The sequence below is a fragment of the Hemibagrus wyckioides genome, linkage group LG13 (genome assembly GCF_019097595.1).
Source record: "Hemibagrus wyckioides isolate EC202008001 linkage group LG13, SWU_Hwy_1.0, whole genome shotgun sequence".
NCBI lineage: Eukaryota > Metazoa > Chordata > Actinopteri > Siluriformes > Bagridae > Hemibagrus > Hemibagrus wyckioides.
In genome coordinates, this window is record NC_080722.1 from 23,402,813 (window position 1) to 23,430,143 (window position 27,331).

Below are 27,331 nucleotides of genomic sequence, written 5' to 3' on the forward strand. Positions count from 1 at the left end.
ATGTTTTAACCTATAATGTTTAAGTAACTGACATCTAGCTGAGGTCTTTAAACAGGTTTTACACTACCACATTGAATATCTGTAACACAAGCACACACGCCACAATAAACAGTGTTTTTGATTAAAAACTTGACTTGTAAAAGAAAATCAACTTTTTAGAAGAGTTTCACAAATAACATAACATATGACAGCTCTGCAGCACAGCGAAAAACAAAAACAAATGTTTGTCTATCACATTCAGAATCTTAAATTAAGACTTTTATGGGATCTGGTAAAAACTGAATTCATCAATTGCTACAGTCAATTAAAAGTAAATAGGATAGAAACAGAAACAAGCTACTCAGAACTAACAAATGAAATGGTCATGCAAGAAAAAGTATTTACATTAGTAGATGTTGCAGATCTTAGCAACATCAAAAGCACACCTTTTATTAAGGACCTGTAAAACTGCAAAGAATAAAAAAAATGATAAAGATGTTAACAATTTAATTAGTTTAACACCAAGTCTGAAAACTTGCCCATTAGAGATATAAAATTATTTTATTTCAAGACCGTTTTCATATTCTCCACCATGATTTCCATGCCCTGAACCCAAATAAAACAAACATATGGGAATGATGGGAGGCACACTGAACATATTGTGTACTGAAAAACACAATCTACACTGAAAACGTTATCATTTATTTGTGCACCATACCTATATAAAACCAGTCAAATCTTTTAATCATAGTACCTGAAAACTTGGTAATTTCTTGTACACAATGTTCAGTTCAATTTAAAGTTAAAAGCATAAATACTGCAGAAATTCAGTTTATTAGTACGTTAACTAACTGCTCCTCTTATGGTGGGATGATTCATCTTAAATGCTCCTGCATGCAGGTTGTGGAAGCAAGAGCTTGCATGTATTACACACAACAGCATTCTTGGGTGTAAGTTTCCCTTGGCCTGCCGGTACTCATCAGCTGCCCCCGGGGTCCCACAAGCCAACCAGGCTCGATAGGACTCCTTCTTCAGCTTGACTGCATCCCTTACTTCCAGTGTCCACCACTGGGTTTGGGGATTGCCGCCACGACAAGCACCAGAGACCTTACGGCTACAGCTCCTGATAGCTGCATCAACAATGGAGGAGGAGAACATGGTCCACTTGGACTCAATGTCCCCAACCTCCCTCGGAATCTTGTTGAAACTCTTCCGGAGGTGGGAGTTGAAGACCTCCCTAACAGAAGGTTCAGCCAGAGGTTCCCAACAGACCCCCACAATACGTTTGGGTCTGCCAAGTCTGTCTGGCATCCTCCTCCGCAAGCGGATCCAACTCACCACCAGGTGGTGATCAGTTGACAGCTCAGCCCCTCTCTTCACCCTAGTGTCCAAGACATATGGCCGAAGGTCAGATAACACAACCACAAAGTCGATCATCGACCTCCAGCCTAAGGTGTCCTGGTACCATGTGTACTGATGGACACCCTTATGCCTGAACATTGTGTTCGTTATGGACAAACTGTGGCTAGCACAGAAGTCCAATAACAGAACACCACTCGAGTTCAGACTGGGGGGGCCATTTCTCCCAATCACGCCCCTCCAGGTAACAGTGTCATTGCCCACATGGGTGTTGAAGTCCCCCAGTATAACTATGGAGTCCTCAGTCGGGGCTCCTTCCAGCACCCCTCATAGGGTCTCCAAGAAGGTTGGGTACTTCACACTGCTGTTCAGCCCATAAGCCGAAACAAGAGTGAGACCCCTATCACCCACCTGAAGGCACAGGGAAACCACCCTCTCATTTACCGGGGAAAACTCCAACACATGGCAGCTGAGCTGGGGGGCTATAAGCAAGCCCACCTTAGCCCGCTGCCTCTCACCATGAGGCACTCCAGAGTAGTAAAGGGTCCAATCTCTCTCAAGGAGTTGGGTTCCAGAGCCCAGGCTGTGTGTGGAGGCGAGCCCGACTATCTCTAGCCGGTACTGCTCAGCCTCCCCCACCAGCTCAGCCCCCCCCCCCCAGTGAGGTGACAAGAGCCAGATTCTTTAACGAGGGTTTGGGTTGTCTAGACCCCTGCCCATGATTGCTACCCAAATCACACAGCACCAGCCCCTTATGCTCCTTCCTGCGGGTGGTGGGCCTATGGGAAGACGGGCCTATGTCGCTCTTTCGGGCTGTGCCTGGCCGAGTCCCATAGGCGAAGACTCAGCCACCAGGCGCTCGCCTGCGTGCCCCAGCCCCAGGCCTGGCTCCGGGTTGGGGCCCCGGTAACGCCAATCAGGGGCGACGTAACAGTCCTTATTTTTTTCTTTTTCATGAGGGGATTTGAACCGCTCTTAGTCTGACCCGTCACCTAGGACCGTTTGCCTTGGGAGACCCTACCAGGAGCCTCAGACAACATGGCTCCTTGGCTCATTTGGATACTCAAACCCCACCACCACAATAAGGTGGAGGTTCAGGGAGGGGAATATAAAAATATAAAAAATATAAATATAAAATATAATGTAATATAGTATAATATATAGTATATATAAAAATAATAAAAATAAAATAATATAATATATAAATAAATAATATATATGTGTAAACTCTATAATATATAGAAAGATACAATATATACATATATGTAGATGTAGATGGACAAATTTAAATGGAATGACAATAAATAAATAGAGTATGTACAGTACAGTGTGCATATGTAAGATATATATTTATATATATATATATATATATATATATATATATATATATATATATATATATATATATATATATAAGGCAAATATAAATGTCTAAATAATAAATATAAATGAACAGGAATATCAGGGAGTAAAGTGTTGGTGCAGTGTGCACACAAAGATGTACAGAAACATGTACAGTGAGTGTGGTTGTCGTGTGTGAAAAGTAGTGCAGAGTATGCAAAGTAGTGCAATTATTGCATGTGCGACAATCAGCTGAGGTAGAATGTCATGTCGTGTGGGGGTAAGTCCAGAAAATCCAGGTTCTAGGTGTTCTGGTTGAGGGCCCGAATGGCCTGCAGGAAGAAGCTCCTCTTCATTCTCTCTGTGTTTGCCTTCAAGGAACGGAAACATTTACCTGACCGCAACAGAGAGAAGAGTCCATTGTTGAGATGGCTGAGGTCCTTTACTGATTTATCATGTATTCTTCCACTTTTTAATGTTGTTTATTGCCCTTCAATAAATTGATTGTACACTTTTATGTATGCATATATGTATGTACATATTTATTTATTCATTTATAATTTTTATTTGTTCACTTGTTTATTCTGTACTTTTTTAATACAAAAAGAATTCTAAATATGTTTTAGTGTTGCTACTGCTGCTATTGCTTCTTTTGTAGCACTCAGCTTTTTGGAGCAGATAAAATTTTGATCATTTTTAGCATTAAATTATTAAGTTTTACTTTACTATTTATAGGTTAATGTTTCATGTTGCTGTTCATTGCTTCCTATTGGTTTTGCCCCTCCAAATAATTACCAGGTAGAGTGTTAATTCTTGTTGTTGGACAAGCTATATATACAATTCTATGAACTATTCAATTCAATTCAATTTATTTTGTATAGCGCCTTTTACAATGAACATTGTCTCAAAGCAGCTTTACAAAAGAAGAGAAACAGAGAAAGGGGAGGGGGAAAATGAAAAAACAAAACAAAAACAAAACTAAATAACTAGAAATAAGAATAAATTATTAAATTTAATTATTAAACTATTTTATCCCTGTTTTATCTCTAATGAGCAAGCCTGTGGCAACGGTGGCAAGAAAAAACTCCCTGAGATGGTATGAGGAAGAAACCTCAGAAGGGAACCTTTGTAGTTTCTAAGGTCATTATAGACACTAATTCTTTGCTGTCACAAGCTGATAGATGTAATGGCAGATCTGTGACGGTGTGAAAGTCCCCAAGTGGCTCTGTCCATGGCTGTCTCCTGGTCCACACAGATCCAGCCACAGCATCAGTGGGCACCACTAAGTGACAAGACTCCGACCAGGGGTAGGGCAGTGGTCACAATGGAAACTGGCAAACACTGGGAGCTCAGGAGTGGGGTGTATAGCTCGACAGAGAAAGACAGAGAGAGAAAGAGATTAAGTATGATTCTGATTGTGTGATGTTTAAGACAATGTAGGTTATGTGTAAAGTGCAGGCAGAGACTCCAGCAAGACTAGGTATGACAGCATAACTAAAAGGGAGAGCCAGAAGGTGACAGACATGAAGGCTTCCCGGGACATAAAGCGTCAAACCACTTCAGTCAGCAAACCTGAGTGACTTGCGAGGGTGGTAAGGCGACAGCATCCAAACATCCCAGTACACCAAACACTTTATGCCCATGAATCTTCCAGATCTGCTCCTTTACCTAAGAAAAATATATATTAAAAGCTTGACTAAACAAATGTGTCTTCAGCCTAGACTTAAACATTGAGACTGTGTCGGAATCCCAAACACTAATTGGAAGGCTGTTCCATAACTTTGGGGCTTTGAAAGAAAAAGCTCTGCCCCCTGCTGTAGCCTTTGCTACTAGAGGTACTACCAAATAACCAGCATCCTTTGATCGGAGTAGGCGTGGCGGATCATAAAAGACTAAAAGATCACACAAGTACTGCGGTGCGAGACCATTTAGTGCTTTATTCGTCAGTAACAGGATTTTATAATCAATGCGAAATTTGACTGGTAGCCAGTGTAGTGTGGCTAAAATAGGAGTGATGTGCTCATATCTTCTGGTTCTAGTTAGGATTCTAGCTGCTGCATTCTGGACTAACTGGAGCTTGTTTATGCTCCTACTGGAACATCCAGACAGTAAGGCATTACAATAATCCACCCTAGAAGTAACAAAAGCATGAAATAGTTTCTCTGCATCATGAAGTTACATCATATTTCTTATCTTAGCAATATTTCTGAGAAGAAAGAAGGCTACCCTGGTGATATTATCTACATGAGCTTCAAACGAAAGACCACAGTCAATAATCACACCAAGATCTTTAACTGCTGGACAAGATGAAACTGAAAGACCAAGACCACAGGAAGTTAGTGGTCATCCAATGTCTAATGTCCTTTACACATTCTTCTAACACAGAACATAACCTTGGTATGCATAGAGAAGTCACCATCTAGATCTACAAACTGATGTCAGTCAGTCAAATAAGACCTGAGCCAGGAGAGGGCTGTTCCTTTAACACCAACAACATGTTCTAGCCTATCAAGTAGAACAGTGTGGTCAATGGTGTCAAAAGCTGCACTGAGATTCAGTAGCACCAGTAAGGAGACAAAACCCTGATCAGAAGCCAGTAACAGGTCATTTACCACTTTAACCAGTGCTGTCTCTGTGCTATGATGAGGTCTAAATCCTGATACATTTCATAAATGTTATTTCTATGCAGGTATGAACATAACTGCTGTGCTACAGCCTCTTTTTTTAATCAAGGGTTTGATAACTGCTAGCTTAAAAGATTTAGGCACATAGCCAGTGCTTAGGGAAGAATGAATGATTTTTAGAAGGGGTTTGGTAGCTACTGGTAGTATCTGTTTAAGGAAAGACGTGGGTAAAGGATGTAGGATGCAGGTTGAAAGTTTTGAAGAGGAAATTAGCGAAATTAGATCAGGCTCTTGAAGTGGAGTGAAGCACTCTAAGCTCTGATCAGAAATAGCTATATTATCTAAAGAATTATCTATCAAATAATTTGGTTTTAAATTAATAATCTAAATTTTTTGCCTGATATTGTCAATTTTTTCATTGAAAAAATTCATGAAGTCATTGCTGCTACATATAGATGGTGTGCGCTATTCTACAGTGGTTTTACTCCTATTTAGTTTTGCTACAGTACTAAATAAAAATTTAGGATTGTTTTTGTTATCTTTGATTAGGGCAGAGAGATACGCTGATCTAGCAGCACTAAGAGAATTTTTGTATCTCAGAAGGCTTTCCTTCCAATGCTAACTGAAATACTGCTAATTTAGTTTGACGCCATTTACATTCTAGTTTCCTAGCTGATTGTTTTAAAGCTTGTGTGTGGTCATTGTACCAGCATGCTAGTTTCTTCTCTTTAATTATTTTCCATTTAAGTGGAGCTACAATGTCTAGGGTGTTGTGAAACATTGACTCCAGGTAATCAGTCGCCTGGTCAAGTTCTGTCAAATTCTGGTCAAATTCTGGGAGACTATTGGTAAATCTCTCTGCAGTAGCAGACGTAACTGTACGCTTGATACGGTAACGTGAGAAATTGAGCATCTCTTGTCTAAGACGCATTTTAAATAAAACAAGATAGTGATCTGAGATAGCTTCCGACTGTGGAAGAGGGACTATGTTTTCTATATTTAATCCGAATGTAAAAATGAGATCCAGAGTGTGACCTCCATTATAAGTGGGTCCTATTACATTTTGATTAACACCTAATGAATCTAAGATGGATACAACTGCTGCTCTCAGAGGGTCTTCTGGCTTATCAAAATGAATGTTGAAGTCTCCTACTATTAATGCTTTGTCTAAAGAAACAACAAGGTTTGAAAATCTCCAAATTCACTGAAGAATTTGGAGTATGGCCCTGGGGGTCTGTAAGTAACAATTAGTGGAATTGACTCTGTGAACTTGTTTGTAGTTGCATACATTAGGTTAGTATAAAGAACTTCAAAAGTGTTGAATTTATGTTTGGGTTTTTGTGTGGCACCTAGCTTATTATAAAGTATGCATTTCATACTGAACTAAAAAGTGCCTCTTGGCATCATTATATTGCAAGATATGGTGATTTTGCAGAAAAATTCCACAGTCGTGCAGTTCATGCTGAAGTCATGTGAGATGATTTTATCAACTAACATTTTGAAAAATTAATTTTACAATGAATTAAAAATGCTTTCTGGCGTTATTACATTGTCAGATAAGGTGAGCTCAAATTCAAATTTCAAATTCAAATCCAAATTTTATTAGTCACTTAGTATTACCGCTAAGTATCTAAAAGCCGCGACTCGGCAATAACGTGCAGCTACATTTACTGTGCTGTCAGAAAGAGCGGCTGTATTAACCGCAGTCCATAATCCTAACACTCCGGGTGAATCCTCAGTCACAGGAATATTACCCCATATCTTTAACAAACACCACAAATGCGAAATTAACTTTACCACAGTCTCTTTTCTATGTAAGTGCACTACAGAGAGGATAAATACTGCTAGTTTGCTGCACTGCATTTAATGCAGTACAAAAGCATGAAAACATAACAGTGATGAATTTTCCGCCAAAGTAGATTACAGGAGTAAACGCTCCCAGCGTTCATCAAAAGAACCGATTCAAAGAGTCGACTCATTCCCGAATGACACATTACCTGTAAAGACTCCTCCTTCCTAAAGTAAAAGAGTTTCTCCCTCAGCCACGACTACATTTTGTGGAGTGTTTAGAAATTAAAAAAAAAAACTTTACGGTATGATTGGAGATATTAATGTCACACAAGGTGAGCGATTTCTTTGTTATAAACCACTTTACATAAGAAGAATGCAGATATATTTTAATAATGCTTGTCGTAAAATCAGCTGTAGTAAATGTGTGGTGCGTGAGGTACAGGTACAACCTTACCTGAAAACAGGTTTATATCAGGTATATACTATATAGACCTTTCAGTTTCTCGGAGAGAGTTAAAAAAACATTTAATTCTTAACGAACCATAAACTTTACAGCTTTACGTGTTCTTGGTAAAATTGCAACACCAAAAAACGCTAGAGAATGTTCTGTATAGGCACTTTACAGAGCCTGATAACTGTTGGTTTGTGTGTGTGTGTGTGTGTTTACAGATTTAACTTCAGATTCACTGTGACCCTGATCAGGATAAAGCACTGAAAATGAATAAATGGATGATTTGGTGATGAGAATGTTCAATCCCTGTGTGTAGGCCAATCACTCAATACAGGATTGTTTAAACTAAAGAAGCAGCATTTTTCTGTATGGATAAAGATATGAAAATTAGTGTGTGAAAGTCTCACCACTAGATAGCCTTTTAGAAATCACTGAAAGCAAAGTGTCGATGTTCAACACTAAATATAAAAAACACAAATAAATAGAAATACATTTTTTAGCATTATAATGATAATACCACAAATCAAATTTAGACATGTTAGGTGCACCACAAAAGCATCTGAATACTGTATGCGCTTGCTGTGTGCCATTTATACGTTTATAATTAACGTTAATAACTGCATCGTCATTTCTATCCGAGGTGGATATCATGCCAGACTTGCTCATCCAATGTAAACAGTTGCAGCTAAAATAAACATTCTGGTATTAACTGTAGATACATGTAACCTAAAAAAATTGACTTTTGACTTAACAATTATGTTTACTGAGAACTGTCACATTAGTCAAGTTCAAGCTTACACAGTTAAGTGGTAAAGTTAGCAGACCTGACTGGGCATGCCTGTGTGAAGTGCAGTTATAAGCTGCGCACATATTCAGAGAAGATTTTAACACAAAAATATATTCTGTGTAGCTAACATTAACGCTAGCAAGTTAATTGGCAAGTTAGGTTAATGGAAGCTAACAACAGCATTCATGTTTACGCTATAAACAGAGAAGAAAACCTCAACAAACTGAATAGAACATAACTATCTCGAAATATGATTGACATATGATATGTTTTAATAACCTTCACCTTGGATAGTGCTTGAGATCCTGATGTCTGGATGCGAGTGTGAAAATGGCAGACTCCTGAATCCACTGTTGTAATTTTGCCTCATGTTTCCAGCGCAGGAGCCGGAGTTTCCACAGAAAGATTAATTCATTATCTTTAACATGACTGAAACTTGGTCGTGACACATGTTCAGAAGAGGAATATAAATGAAATGTCTAGAGAATATGAAGTACAAAGTGGTAAAGTGAACAACACCCCTTCTCCATTTTTTCAGTGTCATTTTCCCAGTGGTGGGCTGTCAGGGCCAGCAAGGCCTTTGCTCTCCTGGCCTAAACATCAGTGATCTGAATCACTGACTTGCATTTTAATATATTTAATATATTTTCCATGAATGTGTATTAAATTATTCCCAATAGTCTATTCTCTACATTTCATATAGCTTTTCTCTTGGTTGCGCTGCTTCCAGTAATGTATATGTATGATAAGAGTATTTATCCAATCATATTTCAGCCAGTGGCTGAGATCATGTGTTGCCAGAATGATAGAAATCTGCCTTAAGGCCTTCAGAATCAATAGTGCAAGTGCCCGTAGCTTAAAATAAGTGGCAATGAAATTGTTACATTAACCAATCAGATTTTGAGTTGGCATCACTGGGGCCATCTAGCAGGCATACGATCACGTCAGCAATTTCCCATCCTTTGATTGAATAATTGGAGTAGTCAGAGGCAGCGAACCACACATATACATTGTTTCTATATTCGCTCCGTCTCATTTCGGATGCTGCGTCCTCCGGAGATTGCAGTTTGTTGCATACGGCATCAAGAATGTCTTTTTTGAGAAAAGTAACCGTAATAAAATTGATTATTCCTTGTGAGGTGTGAAAAACTGTAGCCTAATTTCTTTTTTACTTTGATATTTAACGGTTGATTAGTATCTATTGCCGTGGCATCCAGGGGTGATTCTAGAATTTTCATTTAAAATAAATAAATAAATAAATAAATAAATAAATAAATAAATAAATAAATAAAATAAAATAAACATTTGACTAACAGGGTATGATGGTAAGCTTATTGCAGCATACCACCGTATTGCATAAATGCAGGGGCGGACTTAGTGATTTAGGGGCCCTAAACGATTCCAGGTATGGGAATCTCCCGCATGTGCAGTACTGTAGGAACGTTCCACTATTTATGAATCATGGGGGGGCCCACATTTGAAAAGATGTAATAATAACGTTAAAATCTTAATGGTTATAGACAGACCATACAATATACGACAGAAATGTAATAAGTACTATATGATTTATTTAGGCTTCTTGGTATTGATCGGGGCCCCCTAATTCCCTGGGGCCCCGGGGCTGCTTACCTCGCTTATTGGTTAAATCCACCCCTGCATAGATGTGTATAACATTTGAATTCTGAACAAGCCAAATACGAGTCTTCCTGATCACACACACACACTTGTCCTCTGATCCTCGCTCTATGACACCGTGGTCTCTGGACTGAACTCGATGAAAGACGGGGAGGAGCCAAAGTCTGCCGCCGTTTTCATATGAAATTTAAAGGGGAATTTTAGGAGGGCTGAGTAGAAATGGCAGCTAAAGCCCCCCTAAAATGGCCTAGCGATGCCCATGGTGGCGTCATAATGATGGTATAGAGGTGGATAAATTCAGGAAGGACACCAGTAGGTGTCCATCAGGAAGGCCTAGGTGTGAAATGCACAGCCCGCCACTGAGTTTTCCACAGTATTATATTCATGATTTTTGGTTTTTGGCCTATTTACCTTGCAAAGACCTATTGCAAACAGTCACAAAAAATTGCAATGTTCTGAAAAAAATTTAGTTAATTAAATATTTCTTATTAAACTGCATTCTCTTCATTTGTATTCTATAAAATTGCAGCCTCTGTCCAAAAATTAAATGCTTTATTTTATTGAATATGCTGTTTTTAATACACTTAAAATACACTGTTTTGCAGTAGTGCAGATCAGTAGGCAGAACAGATGTTTTCAATAGCTATAGATTTAAAATTTTAAATTTAGATTTAAATTAAAATCATATGTTGGTTCAACTCAATTAATTAAGACTTAAATGTAAAAGAGCTTAAATATTAAGTTGACATTACTGAAGTGACCCGGTAAGATGTTACATATTTTTAAGTAAAGAATGTTGAGTAAATATATATTTATCTACACATAACAAAGCTTTTCTTTTTAATTTAGCATAAAATTGCTTCAAGTTGAATTTACTAGTGCATGTATACTTTAAGTAAATCCAACACATCATTTTTACCAGTTTAGCTTATTGTAACAAAATACCGACATTTCTAACGAATGAATTTACTTCATGGCCACTAGGTGGCAATAAGCTCAGAAATCCGGTCTATACCGTCACTTGATAAAAAAAGAAGAATACTGACAACTTCCTTGTTGAGGAACGCGCAGGATTAGCTAGCGAGCTGTCGTGGTAAAAAAAAAAATAAAATAAAAAAAAAAACGCAAAAAGAAGAAGGCTAACTACAACATCCATCTCAAGTAACAAAAATATAGCTGATTTTATGCATACTATCAAACAGTTACAACATGACTGATAGTCCAGGTGAGTGGTGTATTTATATATCTAGGTAACTAAAGGATAACAAACTGCGACTAAAGTCAGCTCGTTTAGCTACATAGCATTAAACTGTTCGCCTAGCCAGTCATTGCTCACTTTATATTATATAGCATTAAGGCCATTCTTAAGCGCTGAAATACCTAATACTATTTAAACTTAAATATGAATCGGATTAATCAGTAGACGTAGTCGTAACTCCGGGCACAGTTAGCTAGATAGCTATCGCTGCTAATGTAATTTAAGCGCGGAGTTCGGAGACGGTAGTGTACGTATCCCTAACCCCCCTAAATTAACCTCCTCACACCAGTCAGATCACTCACAGCTCGGGCAGGACCGACAGTAGACGAATTCTTTGGTTATATGTGTCTTTTATTGTTTGTGAATTGTTATGGCATTATATTAATAATTACCCCCCAAAATATTGATTTTTATATTCTCAATAAAATTTCACCTAACGTTGATATTAGCTAATAAGCTAATGTTATCTCTTCATATTGTAAGTACCTAGTTAAGTAACCTGAACCAAAACATTTTAGTTAGCATTTGCTTACCTACTATAAACACACGATCAAATATTATTGCGTTATTAGCACTTTCGTTTCTTGCCAAAGCCGGCGTTCATGTAGCCTAAGATGATGAAGCCCAGGGCTGGCCTGCAGACCACCCCTTCGATACGGGCTAACGGCGGAGTGTCCACTCGGTTTTCTTCTTGTTCGCATTGTGTCGGCGTCGTTAAACTCGTGATTCAGTGCTAACACACTCCGGAGAGGTGGATCGGTGAAACGTTGTGCGCGAGATATACTACACTTTGATGTCTGTACTTGCGCGCGCAGAATCGCGGGCCGGTGCGGCCTTATGTCGCTCGTGTTTTTAATTTGCATAGTGGATCAGATCCGGATATTCCTGGGATTTTATTTAAGACACTATTTGTATCCGTTTACCGATTACGAAAAGTTGAAAAAGTCTGTGTAGCAGTCATGTTTTGGTCGGCTGCTTAGTGAACTGCATTGTAATGAACAATCCCGCGCATGGCATGGGTTTGCTTTTTTGCAGGCGTTTAAAGGTTTTCGTAATCAAGCATGTTAAAAGAATCTACAAAAGAAACGTTCGATCTAGCGACCTTAGTTTGTAAAGGGTGTTTTTGTTGCTATACCCTTTTCTGTTCACTGGAATGTTTTTGCCATGCTCCACCATTCAGGGTTAAGCCTAGTTTGTACTTAGAGTGCAACAGTGCGGACAGGGCGCTATTTTATTGGACAGTATGTTGCCCGCGAGAACATTTTATGCCACTGATATAATGATAACATAATAGCATGATAAAGTACACCCTTTTGAAGTGCGATGAACATTCGATTAATACTTCTATTCAGACATTGGAATTAGAATGTCAGAAAATAACTCCATATTTAGAACACATTTATCATAAATAAATAAAACAAAAGACTCTCGGGTGCCTTTAACAAAACAAAAAGGAATTAATTCCTTAACCTATGTGACAGAAATATAGTCATTCCTTTCTTAAGAGGCAATAAATATACTCCCAGTCCAGGTTCTCAATGGTTTGGACCTTGGACCTAAAAAGTGCAAAATAACATGTTAGCTACAATTTATATGTAAGTAACACGAAGTGGAACAAAGTAACATGTTTGACATAGTCAGTTTCAGACTCCTAAATTTAGAGTCAGCTACAGTTTCTTCTTTGTCCTTTTTTCAGTAAAGTCGGGAGAAAATGTACTTAATAGTGTAAAACAAACACCTCAGATGCCCTATATTGTAGTTTGCACTAGGGAAAATATTGAACACCAGATTTATAAATTAACAGTCCACAAGAGGGCGCAATAAATAAATATAAACCAAATGGCGCCCTCTTGTATTGATTGTTGCAAAGGACAAACCTGACTCCTGTTTTTTAAACGAAAGTGAATGTACTAAATTTTAACTTATGCTCTCAGGGCAGTTTCATTTTCGCACTGTTTTTAGTCGTCTTATGAAAATATTGTTTAAATTGACCCTCTAATAAAGCACTTCAGTTGTGTGTTTATTTACTGTTTAGCTTCAGGTCACACAGCTTATGTGGCTCATTCCCTGATGTTATTGACTTTAAAACACTAACACAAATTGTTTTTTCTAACTTTTTCTTCTCTAAAAACATCATTAATGCATTGTTAGTATCTTTTTGTGTCTCTTTTCAGTATTTAAGGTCATCTTAAATTTGAATATACAGGTTTTGCATTAGATGTGCATTTTAAATTCAAATATTTAAAGTTCTGATTTTTAATTTGACATCCATCGAGCAGATGAGACTGCAGAAGCAGCATGAATGACTAAAACATTTGGGACCTTAAATCTTATGTAAACACAATAGGCACATTTGTGGTCACCAAAAGTTTTGTCCATATATCGTACATACAACGCAATGTGATATTGATTTAAGAATTCTATTATAAATCTTTAACTAAAACAATCTACTCATGAAATATTACAGTATAATGGAACATATTAAGAAGTATATGCTTTCAATGACCAATTTTGTGCTATGTGTGCCAGTCCACTTGACTAATGAAATTGTAAACTGTTGGAGCTCAGTATGGCAGTGTTTAGATCAGGTGATTATTACAATCCCCCGATGCCTCTAAATTTGCATCATGTTAATGAACTTTGCTCCAGCCTGTATGCATTGCATGGAAATAAAAAGTTTAAATGAAAGTTAAAAAGCTTTATTAAAAAAAAGAAACGTTCCATATTATGCATTTTTTGCATTGTCATTGGTGTTCAAATGACATGGCTTTGTCTTTTAATATCTATTATGTGCATTACTTTAAAACATGTAAATAAATAAATTGTGTCTTGTCAGCATTGCCATCAGGTGAAGACCAGAATTTAGAAATACAGGGTTCTGTGACTGTTTGCAATATAGAAGCCGAGAGCCAAGAAGAAAATGCCTTTGATGACAAGCATTTCTGTGAGTTCTCTCTCCATTATTTCCACCACATATGCATTTGGGTCTACAGCTGTTAACTTACTCATCACTAGATTGTTCACTTCCATTGTGGTGTTCCTTCCCTAACATTCATTTCTCTTACAGACTGTGAAACCTGCCATAAACTGTATTTAGATCAGTGTGATGTTCATGGTCCACCGTTGTTCACCTATGACTCTCCCACACCCATGGGAGTTCCTCAGAGGGCTCTTCTCTCTCTTCCTCAAGGCTTAGTCATAGGTAGATCAACAACTCCTGGGGCTGGACTAGGTGTGTTTAACCAGGGACAAGTTGTACCACTTGGAATGCATTTTGGGCCTCTTGATGGAGAGGTCACTAGCACAGAAAAGGCACTAGAAAGTGCTTATTCATGGATGGTAAGCAGGGTGGTGGCTTGGAGGAGTTATTATGAAAATCCTTACAGTTTTTGGCACCAGTTGTTGAAGAGGTTACAAATATTATACTAGAAAAAATTTCTTAATTTTTTCAGATATACAGAGGGAGTGACCAATGTGATTACATTGATACAGAGAGGGATACTCATTCTAATTGGATGAGGTAAGTCATTTTTCAATTTCCTGCCTGCACACAGGTTTCATCAACCTATACACTGGAAGTGCAATAAACATAGTGTATTCACATTAATGTTACTGGACTCATGATACCACAAAGTAAATACACATACATCAATTAGTTTAATATATTATTAGTAATATATTAGTAAATATTATAAAAAATTAGTAATATATTTATTTATGTATTATTGAGTTTTATTGTAGGGGTTAAGTACTATTTTTTTTGTAAAAGTTGTAGAATTTACTCTCATTTAATCTTTTAATAGTTCTTTATAGAGATTTTTTTTTCTTCAGCACTTTTCCATCATTACTCATCTTTTAATACTCTGTCCTATTATGTTTTAGCATGCTATATTTGTATATATTTATATAACCTTCAGAAACATTTTTAACTTTATTACTTTTTTTATTCAGTGAATTTTCTGATCCTCCATGGTAATAGATCTATAGAGTATATATATCTATAGAGATTATATATAGATTCTGTTCTTCAGCTTATCCCACAGGTGGGTCAGGGTTTGGCCATGTAAAAAAGCCTGATTCTGCTTTTTAAAGTTACCGTATTAAGCAAACATCTGGCCCTTCTACTCCTGTTTGTGCTTAGATAAAGAAAATGCTCTTTTCTGGCATTCTATTCAATTAGTTTTTGTTGTTGGTTTGGAAGTGGCATCTAGTAATAGATCTGGATATTTAGTGACCCCGGAATGTTACTGTCTTCTGGAAATCCTGGATCCATAAAATAGCATGTCTGCAAAGTTATAGTCATCTGTTAAACTTGGTTTTAAAAAAAGTTAATAAATGTGTTAGGGTTGAGTTTAATTGTTTTTTTTTTCTTAAACTTCTTTTAATGAGGCTGTTTTTATTTTCTTGGAATAGGCTTACTTTATATTATTCATATCTTCAGATTACGCCACATTTTTGCATAGCATTTTTCATCTATTATTACCAAAATGTGCAGACTTGTTTGTCCAGCACATCCCACTGAAGCTCGATCAGTCTGTGATCTGGGGAATGTGGAGGATTATGACAACAACTTTGAGGTCATGTTCTTCAGACCATTCCAGAACAAGTTTTGCAGTGGGTGTATTCCCTTTTCCTCTTCCCCCTAATACAATTTACCCATCTTCTAATGGCTACTTCCAGCATGATGATGCACCATGTAAAAAGGAGTCTAGGAGTTCAGCGTTCTTTCGAGGTCTTTTTGTCAGTGGATCTGAAACCAGTAGAAAACCTTTGAGATGTCATAGAATGGGAGATTATTTTCCTTATTATTTCCTTTTTCCTTGATCCTCCTACTAATTTTATGTTCTAATTTGTTGCTTATATTGGCATTTTAAAGTAGTGGTGTTATTTGTTATGTTATTAATAAATATGTTGAATAAGTAAAGCAAAAATTGTATTGTAAGGTATTTCTGTCTTTCTAAGTGGCCTGCCAACTGTTTGGATGGTATCCCTTTACTTCATCAAAAAACCTTAGTCACTGTCTATATCTTGATGGGCAGTTATATGCCTAAGCAGTAGCAGCTGCTGGCGATGTTATATGAGAGGCTTAAATTTAATATCTATCAATATCCTGACGGTGAAATTCGTAATGTTGAGCAATGCATTACATCGTCATCATTAGGACCTAACATTTTGATGTTTTTAAATAATTAATAATGATCATCAATTCTGACCTCTCGCATTTGGTCTTCTCAAATTGCTATGCCATTTTGTTTGCATTTAGTTGCTGAAATATTTCTATTTCTTCACTGTTTGTAACTTTTAACTCCTAATTGGGAATCAGTTAACCTAGTATTTCATCTTCAAGTCAAGTAAAGAAGCTTTTATTGTCACCCTAATCATATGTAGCTGATGCAGACTATGGTTTTACATAAAATAACAGTAGTGCTGTAATCATAAATGTGTATTGAATATTGAACTGTGTGTCAGTTTAGATCAGTCTAGTTATGTATTGAGGTTAGGCATTGAGGAGTCTGATGGCTGGGGGGGGGTTATGTGTTGTCAGTCCTCACAATCCACAGTAGAGAATTGCGATTGGAGAGGATGCAGTTCCACAACCAGGCACTGATGCAGCTGCTCAGGATGTTTTCCATGCTCCCCCTTTAAAACATGGTCATGATGGGTGGTTGGAGATGGGCTTTCTTCAGCCTTCATTGGTGAACTTGATGTATTTGAACTTTATTCACAACCCTGTGGGGCTCGAATGCTGTGGTGGTGCTGGAGATGCTGTTACCAATCCGGACTGACTGAGGTGTTCCAGTCAGGAAGTTCTGGATCCAGTTGGGAGGTGTTGAGGCCCAGCAGGCTCAGCTTCTCCATCAAGTCCTAAGGAATGATAATATTGAATGCTGAACTAAAGTCTTTAAACAGCATTTGTGCATAAATGGAGGGTCGTAGTAATTTCATCATCCATGGAGCGGTTGGGATGACATTCAAACTGCACGGCATCCAGTGACTGTGGCAGTAGGGTTTTGATGTGCCTCGTGATGAGCCACTCTAAGCCCTTTATGACAATGGGGTTGAGTGCAATGGGATGATGGTCATTGTGGCAGGACACTGTAGACTTCTTGGGCACAGGGATGATTGTCATGGTCTTTAGCCATGTAGTAACAACATCTTTGCTCAGGAAAATATTGAAGATGTCAGTGAAGACATCTGCTAGCGGTTTTGCACATTGCCTCAGAACTTTGCCAGTAATATTGTCTGGTTCAGCAGAGTTCTGTGGCTTAACTCTGCATAGAGGTCTCCTCACGTCAGCTGTGGTTAGACAGAGCACCTGGTTGTTGGGAGGAGGAATGGCCTTCTTCACCTCCACATTGTTCTGCACCTCAAACTGAGCGTAAAAGTCGTTCAGTGCCTATGAAGGGAGGCATCATTGTCACAGGCAGGTGAAGTTGTCCCGTTGGTGATCGCCTGGATGCCCTGCCACATCTCGCTGCTGTCTTGGAAGTAACTGAGCATGTGTGCCCTTTGCCTCTCTGATGGCTCGGGACAGTTTGGCCTTTGCTATTCTAAAGGCCATCTTGCCACCTGCTGTCTTGTCAGCCTCCCTGAATATGTGGCACTCAGTCCTGAAGGCCAGAGATACCTCCTGTGGGCCAGGTGTTCACCTGCTTCAGAACCGGTTTAGAACGTCTGACAAGCGGTCTGTATGCTGGAATTAGCATAACAGAGATGTGGTTTGAGTAGCCTAGCTGGTGGTGGGGCTCTGGGTGGTAATACCCTGGGAATGTTTGTGTAAACAAGATTCAGCATGTTTGCCCCTCTCGTTGCAAAGTTCATATGCAGAATTTAGGGAGCACCGATTTGAGATTTGCATGGTTGAAATTTCCACTGATAATAAACGGTCAGGGTGAGTTCACAAAGGGCCTCCTTTACATTAGTTCTGGGGGGAATGTACACTCTTACAATAACAACAGTGATGAATTCCAGTGGCTTCCGTTTTCTTGTGCACCGTTTCTGGTGTGCTCTCTCGTGGCCCATGGCATCAGGCCATGCCGAGGACTGGAGGCCTGGTCTCCACAGCAAGCCGAGATCACAAAGCTTCTCCAACACCATCATGCATGATGGCTGTTGCATGATACTGTACTGTATGAGTGCCCGGCGGTCGTATACATGAATACTGCTTACTTTGGTGTCCATGTACCGTGAAAAGTTGAACAATTGTTGCTACCGTTGCGTAGCCATCTTGAAACGTAAATAATCATGTTTATAATAATATAAAGTACATTTTCAAATAATAATTTCCTTAATACGGTAACTTTAACGGTAATACGGTAAAAAACAGGATCAGGCTTTTTTATATGGCCAAACCCTGACCCACCTGTGGGATAAGCTGAAGAACAGAATCTATATATAATCTATATACTCTATAGATCTATTACCATGGAGGATCAGAAAATTCATTGAATAGGTTTTATATGATAGAACTTTTGTAGTTTTGTGAGGAATGTCAAATTATCCCATACCTCAAAATGGAAAATGGTACTTTCTGTAGATAAAACCTTTATAACACACAATTTATCTATTTGTACTCATGCAAAATATTTCCAGATCTGCCGTTCCTGTCAACATGATTTTTGATCAAATATTTGCTGAATAATGTGAAATGTTATGACATTATTTAGCCTTAAAAGGGCAGTTGACATTGAAATTGTTACCCCAGTATTTGCAAAGTTCATAAATAAGTTGATATTTATGCATTTTTATGCAAAAAAAAAAATTAAGATTATTGTAGAATTTAATACAAGCATGAGGATAAAAGCACCTCTAGAAATTCTTAATGTATAATTATCATAAGGTTCCCTGTTTTTGCAGGTATGTAGTTTGTTCACGGAGTGAGAATGAACAAAACCTGGTGGCATTTCAGCAGGGTGGGCGCATCCTGTTCCGCTGCTGCCGCTCCATCTATCCCGGGCAAGAACTGAAAGTGTGGTATGCAGAGGATTATGCTCAAAGCCTCAGCACCACATGGGATAAAATCTGGGATAAGAAGTGCACACTATTAGGTAATCATCAGGGATTTCAGTATATACCATCTATGTATACACTTCTTGCTGGGTATTAGCAAATGATGCTCAAATGTAAATGGTTGAATAATGAAAACATTTTTAATAGCTTTATTCTTATTTTTTTAGGCAGAAACAGTGAAGAAGCCTCACAGCTTTGTCTGTGTCCCTACTGTCAGTACTCCTTCCCAGCAGCTTTTTACCTACACAGACATGTCAGGCGCTCACACCCAGATGAGTACCCACACCTGCTGGAAACTCAAGCTCTTGAGGCTAGTGACCAGACCCCAGTTATGAATTTGGATCATTGTTTACTTGCATCTGATGCACCACCTCCATCTCAAATGCAGGAATTGACAAAATCCTTACAGAGCCAATTTCCAGCTCTCAGTGGCCAGACAGAGCAGTTAAACCCAACTGATCCACCACATCCAAATAGCAGCAATTTGATGAACAATACAGACCAGAGTAATGCCAGTGTTGTTGAGGTGTCAAGGAACAAATGTGGTGAATGTGGGAGAATATTTTTGCGGTCATGCCACTTAAAAAGACATCAACGCACAATTCACTCAAAAGAGAAGCCTTATTGCTGTAGCCATTGCAGAAAATGCTTTAGTCAGGCAACAGGGTTGAAGAGACACCAGCAGACGCACCAAGGTGAAAAAGAGAAAACAGGTACACAGCAAGTGGAAAAAGGGGATGCTGTCTATTCATGTACTAAATGCTCCTTTTCTTTCATAACCAAACTCAACCTCTACAGACATCTCAAAAGACATCACCATGGAGAATATCTGAAACTAGTTGAGAATGAATCTTTTAATGCTGAGTCAGCATTGCAACGTGAAAACTCATCAGACAAACATGATCCTCCTTATGAACCACCAGCCAAGCTTCGAAGATCATCTTTAAACACTAACAGGGCGGGGAATCAAAAGAGGAAAGTACCAACGGGCCGTCCTCGAGGCAGACCACCGAAAATAAAAAAAAAACACATTCAGAAGCCAGTCAAAGACGCAGTTCAAGAGGAGAATCAGAACAAGTTTCCAGAGGCTGACCAGACTGCTACTGATGTTGAGAGTACAGCAGTTCCACAGTGGACTAATGCAGGGAGCAAACAGCCACAGGAAATGGCACAAGAGACCTCGCATGTTTGCGGTGAGTGCCTCAGAACCTTCAGCCACCTCCATCTTCTAAAAAGCCATGAATGCATTCAGCAGGGTGATGGACCTCATGGCTGCTCTCGCTGCGAACTCTATTTCAACAGACTGTGCAACCTGCGGCGACATGAACGCACCATTCATGCCAAAGAGAGGCCTTACTGCTGCACACTGTGCCTTAAGTCCTTCACCCAGTCATCTGGCCTGAAGCGCCATCAGGAAAGCCACTCGCGCCACAGAGCCCATCGCCAGAGCACAGCACTGGCCAATGCCACAATCTACCCCTGCAGCCACTGCCCCTTCTCCTTTACTGGTGAGCGTTACCTGTATAAACATATCCGTCGCCACCACCCAGAGATGACTACAAAGTACTTGAGCTTTAATGAGGGTGATATGCCTTCCAAGGAACATAGCTGCACTCAGTGCTCCAAGACGTTTCAGACAATTAGGGGTTTCAAGAACCATGCCTGTTTCAGACAAGGGGACCAGCTGTACCTGTGTCCAGACTGTGGTAAGGCCTTCAGCTGGTTCAACAGTTTAAAGCAGCACCAGCGCATTCACACAGGAGTGAAACCTTATGCATGCTCACAGTGCGATAAGAGTTTTGTGCACTCAGGTCAACTGAATGTACATATGCGCACACACACTGGGGAGAAGCCATTTCTGTGTGCTGAGTGTGGTGAGAGCTTTAGGCAGTCAGGTGACCTGAGACGGCATGAGCAGAAGCATTCAGGTGTGCGGCCATGTCAGTGTCCTGATTGTGGAAAAAGTTTTAGTCGACCACAGAGTCTCAGGGCCCACCAGCAGCTTCACAAGGGCACAAAAATGTTCCCTTGCACGCAGTGTGGCAAAAGCTTTGCTCGCCGTTACCACCTTACACGTCATCATCAGAAAATGCACTCTTGATTACGTTAGCCAAAACCATGACTCTTCTGAGTCCATTTATTCATTCACAAATGTAATTTCTGTTATGACTAAGTTTTCTATTCTATTCTACATGGTTCCTTTTTAAATTCAGCATGTAGCCACATGGACATGCTAATGAAATGCCTATTAATTTCTGCATTTAATGGTTTGACTGGACTGGAATGGAAAGGCCCAATGGTTGTGTTGTCTAGTACATAAAGGGAAAATGACAAATGTTGGCGCAAACTGAAACATCATTCAGAGAATGACTGATGTTAATGATAGCTAGCAATACATCTGATGGGTAACATGATTGCAAATGTGCAAAAGCTACACACACATTTACTACATGAAAGTTTGTTCACTTAGCATATTGAGCCTAGAGTATATTTTACATACTTTATGTCTAAAATAATAGTATTAGATCCTGGGCAAGTTATCTATCTCACCAGATGTTCCAGCTCTGAAAAGAAATTAAATAAAGCCTTAAAGATGAAAATCTTAGTGAGTTGGAAGTAAATAATGTGATCATACTTAATAAAAGTTTTTGTAAATAATAACACCTGGAATTGTTGTGATGGACAAATTGCGCTTTGTGGTAATTTTAATAAATACATTCTAAAATTTCGATGCTTTGTGTAGCACTGTGGCTACACCTACATCAAGTAACAACAGAATTTACACAGTTTCAAACAACTTTTCTGATGACTCAAACCTCCAGATCAGTTTGTTTTCAGTGAGCTTCTTCACAAAACTGCTTTCAAATTCTGTTTGCAAATATGCCACCATTCATCGTACAATGGCTATACTAGTACAGTAGGTCAAGGTGGTGTAGCTCTAAGGTCTAAGGTCTAAAAAAATCTAAACTGAATTTGTAAGTTAGGAATAGATAAATTCATATATGCATCATATGTATTCAGCATGTACTTTTGTAGTTTACAAAATCTCAACATCAAAAGGATTTTATTATATAGTAGATAGTACAAGCTTTCTAGCATCTTGATTTATTTTGCCCTTAAAAATAAATTTAGGTTTTAAAAGCTTTATTTTATTTTTAACGTCTTATTAGTGTATGCAATATTGTACCATGAAAAATTGATAATAAATGTTACCCGAAATTGTTAAATGTGATTTTGATCTTCAGAATTTACTTCACAATTTACTGTTATCTGAAAGATTTCTGATTATTTTAGACATTTTATATTTACATCGATGAGCCATAACATTAAACTCACAGCCAGGTTTAACCATAACATTAAACCAACAGTCAGTTTTTTGAAGTTGATGTGTGAAGCAGGAAAAATGGCCAAGCATCAGGGTCTGATTAAGCCAAATTGTGATGGGTAAATGACTGGATTAGAGCATCTTCAGAATAGGTCATGTCCAAAACAGCAGGTCAGGGTGTTCTCAATATGCAGTGGTTACTATCTACCAAAAGTAGTCCAAGGAAGGACAACTGGTGAACGCCCATCTAACTGATCCCAAAGAAGAGCTTCAGTATTTGCTGATAAAGTTAATGCTTGCTATGATAGAAAGGTGTCCGAACACTCTGCTTCACAGTTTTCTATGTATGGAGCTTTGTAGCTTCAGACTAGTCAGAGTGACCAGCCTGACCCTGTCCAGTGTCCAAAACACATCCATTGGGCATGTGAGCATCAGAAAAAGACCATGGATCGATGGAAGAAGCCAACCTGGTCTGATCATTTGGAAGCCTGAGTGCGAGATGCAATATGGGATGAAGGTAAAGCCAATAGAGGCAGTGTGATGCTGTGAGCAAAGTTGTAAGTTCCCAAACTGATACACCATTTATCTGGGCTTTATACACAAAAAATTACATATATAAACATCTGTCTATTCTATCCCTTCAAATCCCTGGAGTGGTGAAAATCACCTGGATATATGCTACAACTTTGCATGGAACTGACCCACCCGAGAATTGAATGACGAGCTGTTCAGAGATCACACCTTTGCCACATTTCTTTCTCTTTAACCATCACTCTCCTATCATACTTTGAATAAACATGCTATATTACCACCAAAATATGTATTATTAACATTTGGCAACGTTTAGCAATATTTTAGTAAAGTTTCGTGAAAATAGTTGCATGAAGCAAAGCAAAATTTCTTCCAGATTTACGAATGTTTTTGAAACCTTGGTTTTCTTTACACTTGTATATGTTGATAAATGCCAATCATCTGTAAATTACCAGACATGTGCACATGTGAGGATATGTGTCATAAGCAGATGATGGCATGCAGCATTCATGAAATATACCATGTCATTCACTTCTAGAACACTTAGTGTTACAATAAAGTGTTGCACAACATAAAGAATAAAGAAGCTGCTATGCCAAACTGAATTGATGTACACACCATTGTAATCATTGCAATGCATTCTCCTTTTACACAGCAACATTTTTTATCTTGATCTTTTTTTTTCATGTTTAACACTAAATAGTGGCATTAATATGAAATGTTTGTTCTTAAAATATCTTCCTTACAGTTATGTGTAAATAAATAAGCAATTTTCATGAATACAAAATTAATGCCACATTTTTTCTTTAAATGCTCCTATGAACAATTTATGGATAATTTCTTAATTGTCTTCAGCCATATACAGCAAAGGTGGAAGGTGTGTTCATCCACATCATTTTTGTTTAAATAATAAGGGTTGTAATCATTGGCTAATCATCATTTAAAATAGGACATTATTAGAAAAAAGAAGCTAATGGAACTACTTAATTTACACTATTGGAGGATGACAGTTATTATACTGACTGAAGTTACTGATTTAATGTATGTTTTCCTTTGTTTGAGCACATTTTTTGGCTACCAGCTACTATGGTAAGACATAGGATAAACTAGTTGGGATCATCATGCATTTTCCCAGTTTTGAAAGCTATTAACCAGATAACTACACTAAAAGAAAAGAGATATTGCAGTGCAAGCTGATTAAGTAGCCTGATGGTAAATTGTGTCTTAAAAATAATCATAGTCTTTTTTAGGGAATTTTTCGTATGTTCTCACCACATAACAACATGAATTATATATATTACATATTGCTGAATTGCCAACATTACTTTTTTCAAGCTCATGCAGTTCCACTAAATAATAGGGTCCTAAACAAGTCTTGATAGGAGATTTTGTTAAGGCATCGGTCCTTTGTAAAACTGCGGATGCCCTTATCCAAACTGACTTACAGTTTATATAACTGAGCAATTAAGGGCCAGTTAAGGGCCTTGCTCAAGGGCCCAGCTGTGGCTTGGTGGAGTGGACCTGGAATTCAAGATCACAACCTTCTAATCAGTAGTCCACCACCTTAACCACTAAGCTACCACATACCACAGGCAAAATTTTCAGATCAGTGCAGTATTTTTCATGCAATGTTTATTGCTGCTGTGCTCCTTGATGATCATGTTTGGCTCTCCAGTTGTTTGACCTTGTCTGACATTTAGGCAATAAATTGATATTTTATATTTGGCTGTGTCATTGCAGATGATTCTGAAAAAACAATTTGATATAAATAACACAAAAATATTGATTTTACTTACACCGATCAGCCATAAAATTATGATCACTGACAGGTAAAGTGAATAACACTGATGATCTCCTCATCATGGCACCTGTTAGTGGGTGGGATATATTAGGCATCAAGTGAACATTTTGTCCCCAAAGTTGATGTGTTAGAAGCAGGAAAAATGGGCAAGCGTAAGGATTTGAGCGAGTTGGAAAAGGGTTAAATTGTGATGGCTAGACAACTGGATCAGAGCATCTTCAAAACTGCAGCTCTTGTGGGGTGTTCCCAGTCTGCAGTGGTCAGTATCTATCAAAAGTGGTCCAAGGAAGAACCGCCGACAGGGTCATAGGCAGCCAAGGCTCACTGATGCACGTGCAGTGTGAAGGCTGGCCAGTGTGGTCTGACACAACAGACGAGCTACTGTTGCTCAACTCATAGCAGTTAATGCTGGTTCTGATAGAAAGGTGTCAGAATACACAATGCATCACAGTTTGTACGTATTGGGCTGCATAGCTGCAGACTATTCCCCAGATCTCAATCAAATCGAGCATCTGTGGGATGTGCTGGACAAACAAGTCGGATCCATGGAGGCCCCACTTTGCAACTTACAGGACTTAAAGGTTCTGTTGCTAACATCATGCCAGATACCACAGCACACCTTCAGCGATCTAGTGGCGTCCATGCCTCGGCGGGTCAGGGCTGTTTTATCAGCAAAATGGGGAACCAACACAATATTAGGCAGGTTGTTATAATGTTATGCCTGATTGATGTATGTTAATGACAAAATCAGACAAATAATATATTAAACATATTAAATAACTGATTTACATTTAAACAAACAATTAATAAAGAGTATTGACCTGGAATAGATTTATGCCATTATATATATATTTAATTAATAATTATAGATTTGTTATTATATAATGATAAGCACCTCATTTAGAGTCAGACCACACTCAAAATCTAAAATCTTTACAGTATAAATATAAATATAAATCTTAAGCAGAATTTCACACATATGTGAAACAGGCAGACGTTTTGGTCAAGGTGCTCCTGTTACTGTAATATGATTTGTATACATTCCTGGTGGAATTGTAAATGTTAGGCCAGACATGGGGGTATTTCTTTGTGACTAGATTGACTGGAATAAAGGCATACTTGCTGGAACAATTTATCAGCCATATGGCATAGGAAAGATATGAATATTGATCTCTTCTATTCAATAATTCAACTGTTCCACCTATTCTAATTAATATTCATTAGACAAGTATATAATATCAGTTAAATATATTAATTTCTGATGATTAAAAATGACACTTTCAGTTTTTGTTTTTGTAATTCTAATGATAAGTAGACAGCACTGTAAAAACTGATGTCTGCCCTCAGCAAATATGGCTTAGTAAATCAAATAGATTTTACTTAAAAAAATGTAGCTTTGAACATTACATAATTTAAAGCTGCAATTGTTACATAATATATTGAGTGTATGGTTTACTTTGAATAATAAAGAACAATTACTAGTAATTATAAGCAAAGTCACCAATAATGTGGAGTTTAGTGAATTTAGCAATTTGCTGCGGCCATTTTGCACAAGCTGAGCTTACAGTGAAGGACTGTTGAAATGAAATGAAATGAAATGAAATGAAATGAAATGTTAATCCACAGTGAAGGTAAGCAACTATAAACGTTATGTGAAATAAGCATTTCTTTATCAAATATTCTGAATATACACTTTACAATTCTTTTAAACAAATTTAATACACATTTTAATAGATGTGTGTGTACCTGCTGGGGGCTTGAACTTTTGTGAGACGAAAATTTACATTGTAAAGAAGCTTTTGATGTTGAATGATTAAAATGTCTCTATTATCTTTCTTTGATCGTAGTATTGTGATTTAGTGCTGATATAGTATCTCTCAGTGTTGGCTCTGTAATATTCATACCAACATACTTATTCACACAGTAAAATATAGGCTGTTTTTTTTTTTTTTTTAACAATTTTTATATATTTTTTTTAATTACTTACATAAGATCATTCTTTATTCTCTCTCTCTCTCTCTCTCTCTTTCTCTCTCTCTCTCTCTTGTTTTATCAGTCATTTCTTGAACAAAAACAAATCTTGGGTTATCTGACTTTGGGTGTTAAGGTAAGAACTTTTACAGTAATTTTCCAAGATGAGGTATTAGATCTCTGTGTGTAAAGACGGAATATATGTTTAAATAATGATTCTCTTGTGATCTGTCCATTTTGCTTCCTAAAGTAGTATTAGAATTATTGCCTTGTACAATTGAACTATTATTGATTTACTGTTTTGTTTCAGGACATTAATGGGGCAGTAGATTAAGAAGACCAAGACACACAAGCATACTGTTGTTACAGAATGTTTACTGTTGTTCAGTAATATATTTCAAAGATGCATATTTGTATTAAAAGGTATAAATTGCTGAACTTAAATGTTTTAAGACAAATTTGACATTT

General features: G+C 38.0%; 1 protein-coding gene across 1 annotated transcript; it reads left to right on the plus strand.

Moving 5' to 3' along the window:
• Nucleotides 1-11,006: 11,006 nt before the first annotated feature.
• Nucleotides 11,007-23,696, plus strand: prdm9 (PR domain containing 9). The gene is made up of 6 exons (XM_058406454.1): nt 11,007-11,192; nt 14,062-14,169; nt 14,293-14,564; nt 14,678-14,745; nt 19,083-19,273; nt 19,403-23,696. The coding sequence occupies exons 1-6, from the start codon at nt 11,177-11,179 to the stop codon at nt 21,334-21,336; spliced, it is 2,589 nt and encodes an 862-aa protein (XP_058262437.1). The 5' UTR covers nt 11,007-11,176; the 3' UTR covers nt 21,337-23,696.
• Nucleotides 23,697-27,331: the final 3,635 nt, after the last annotated feature.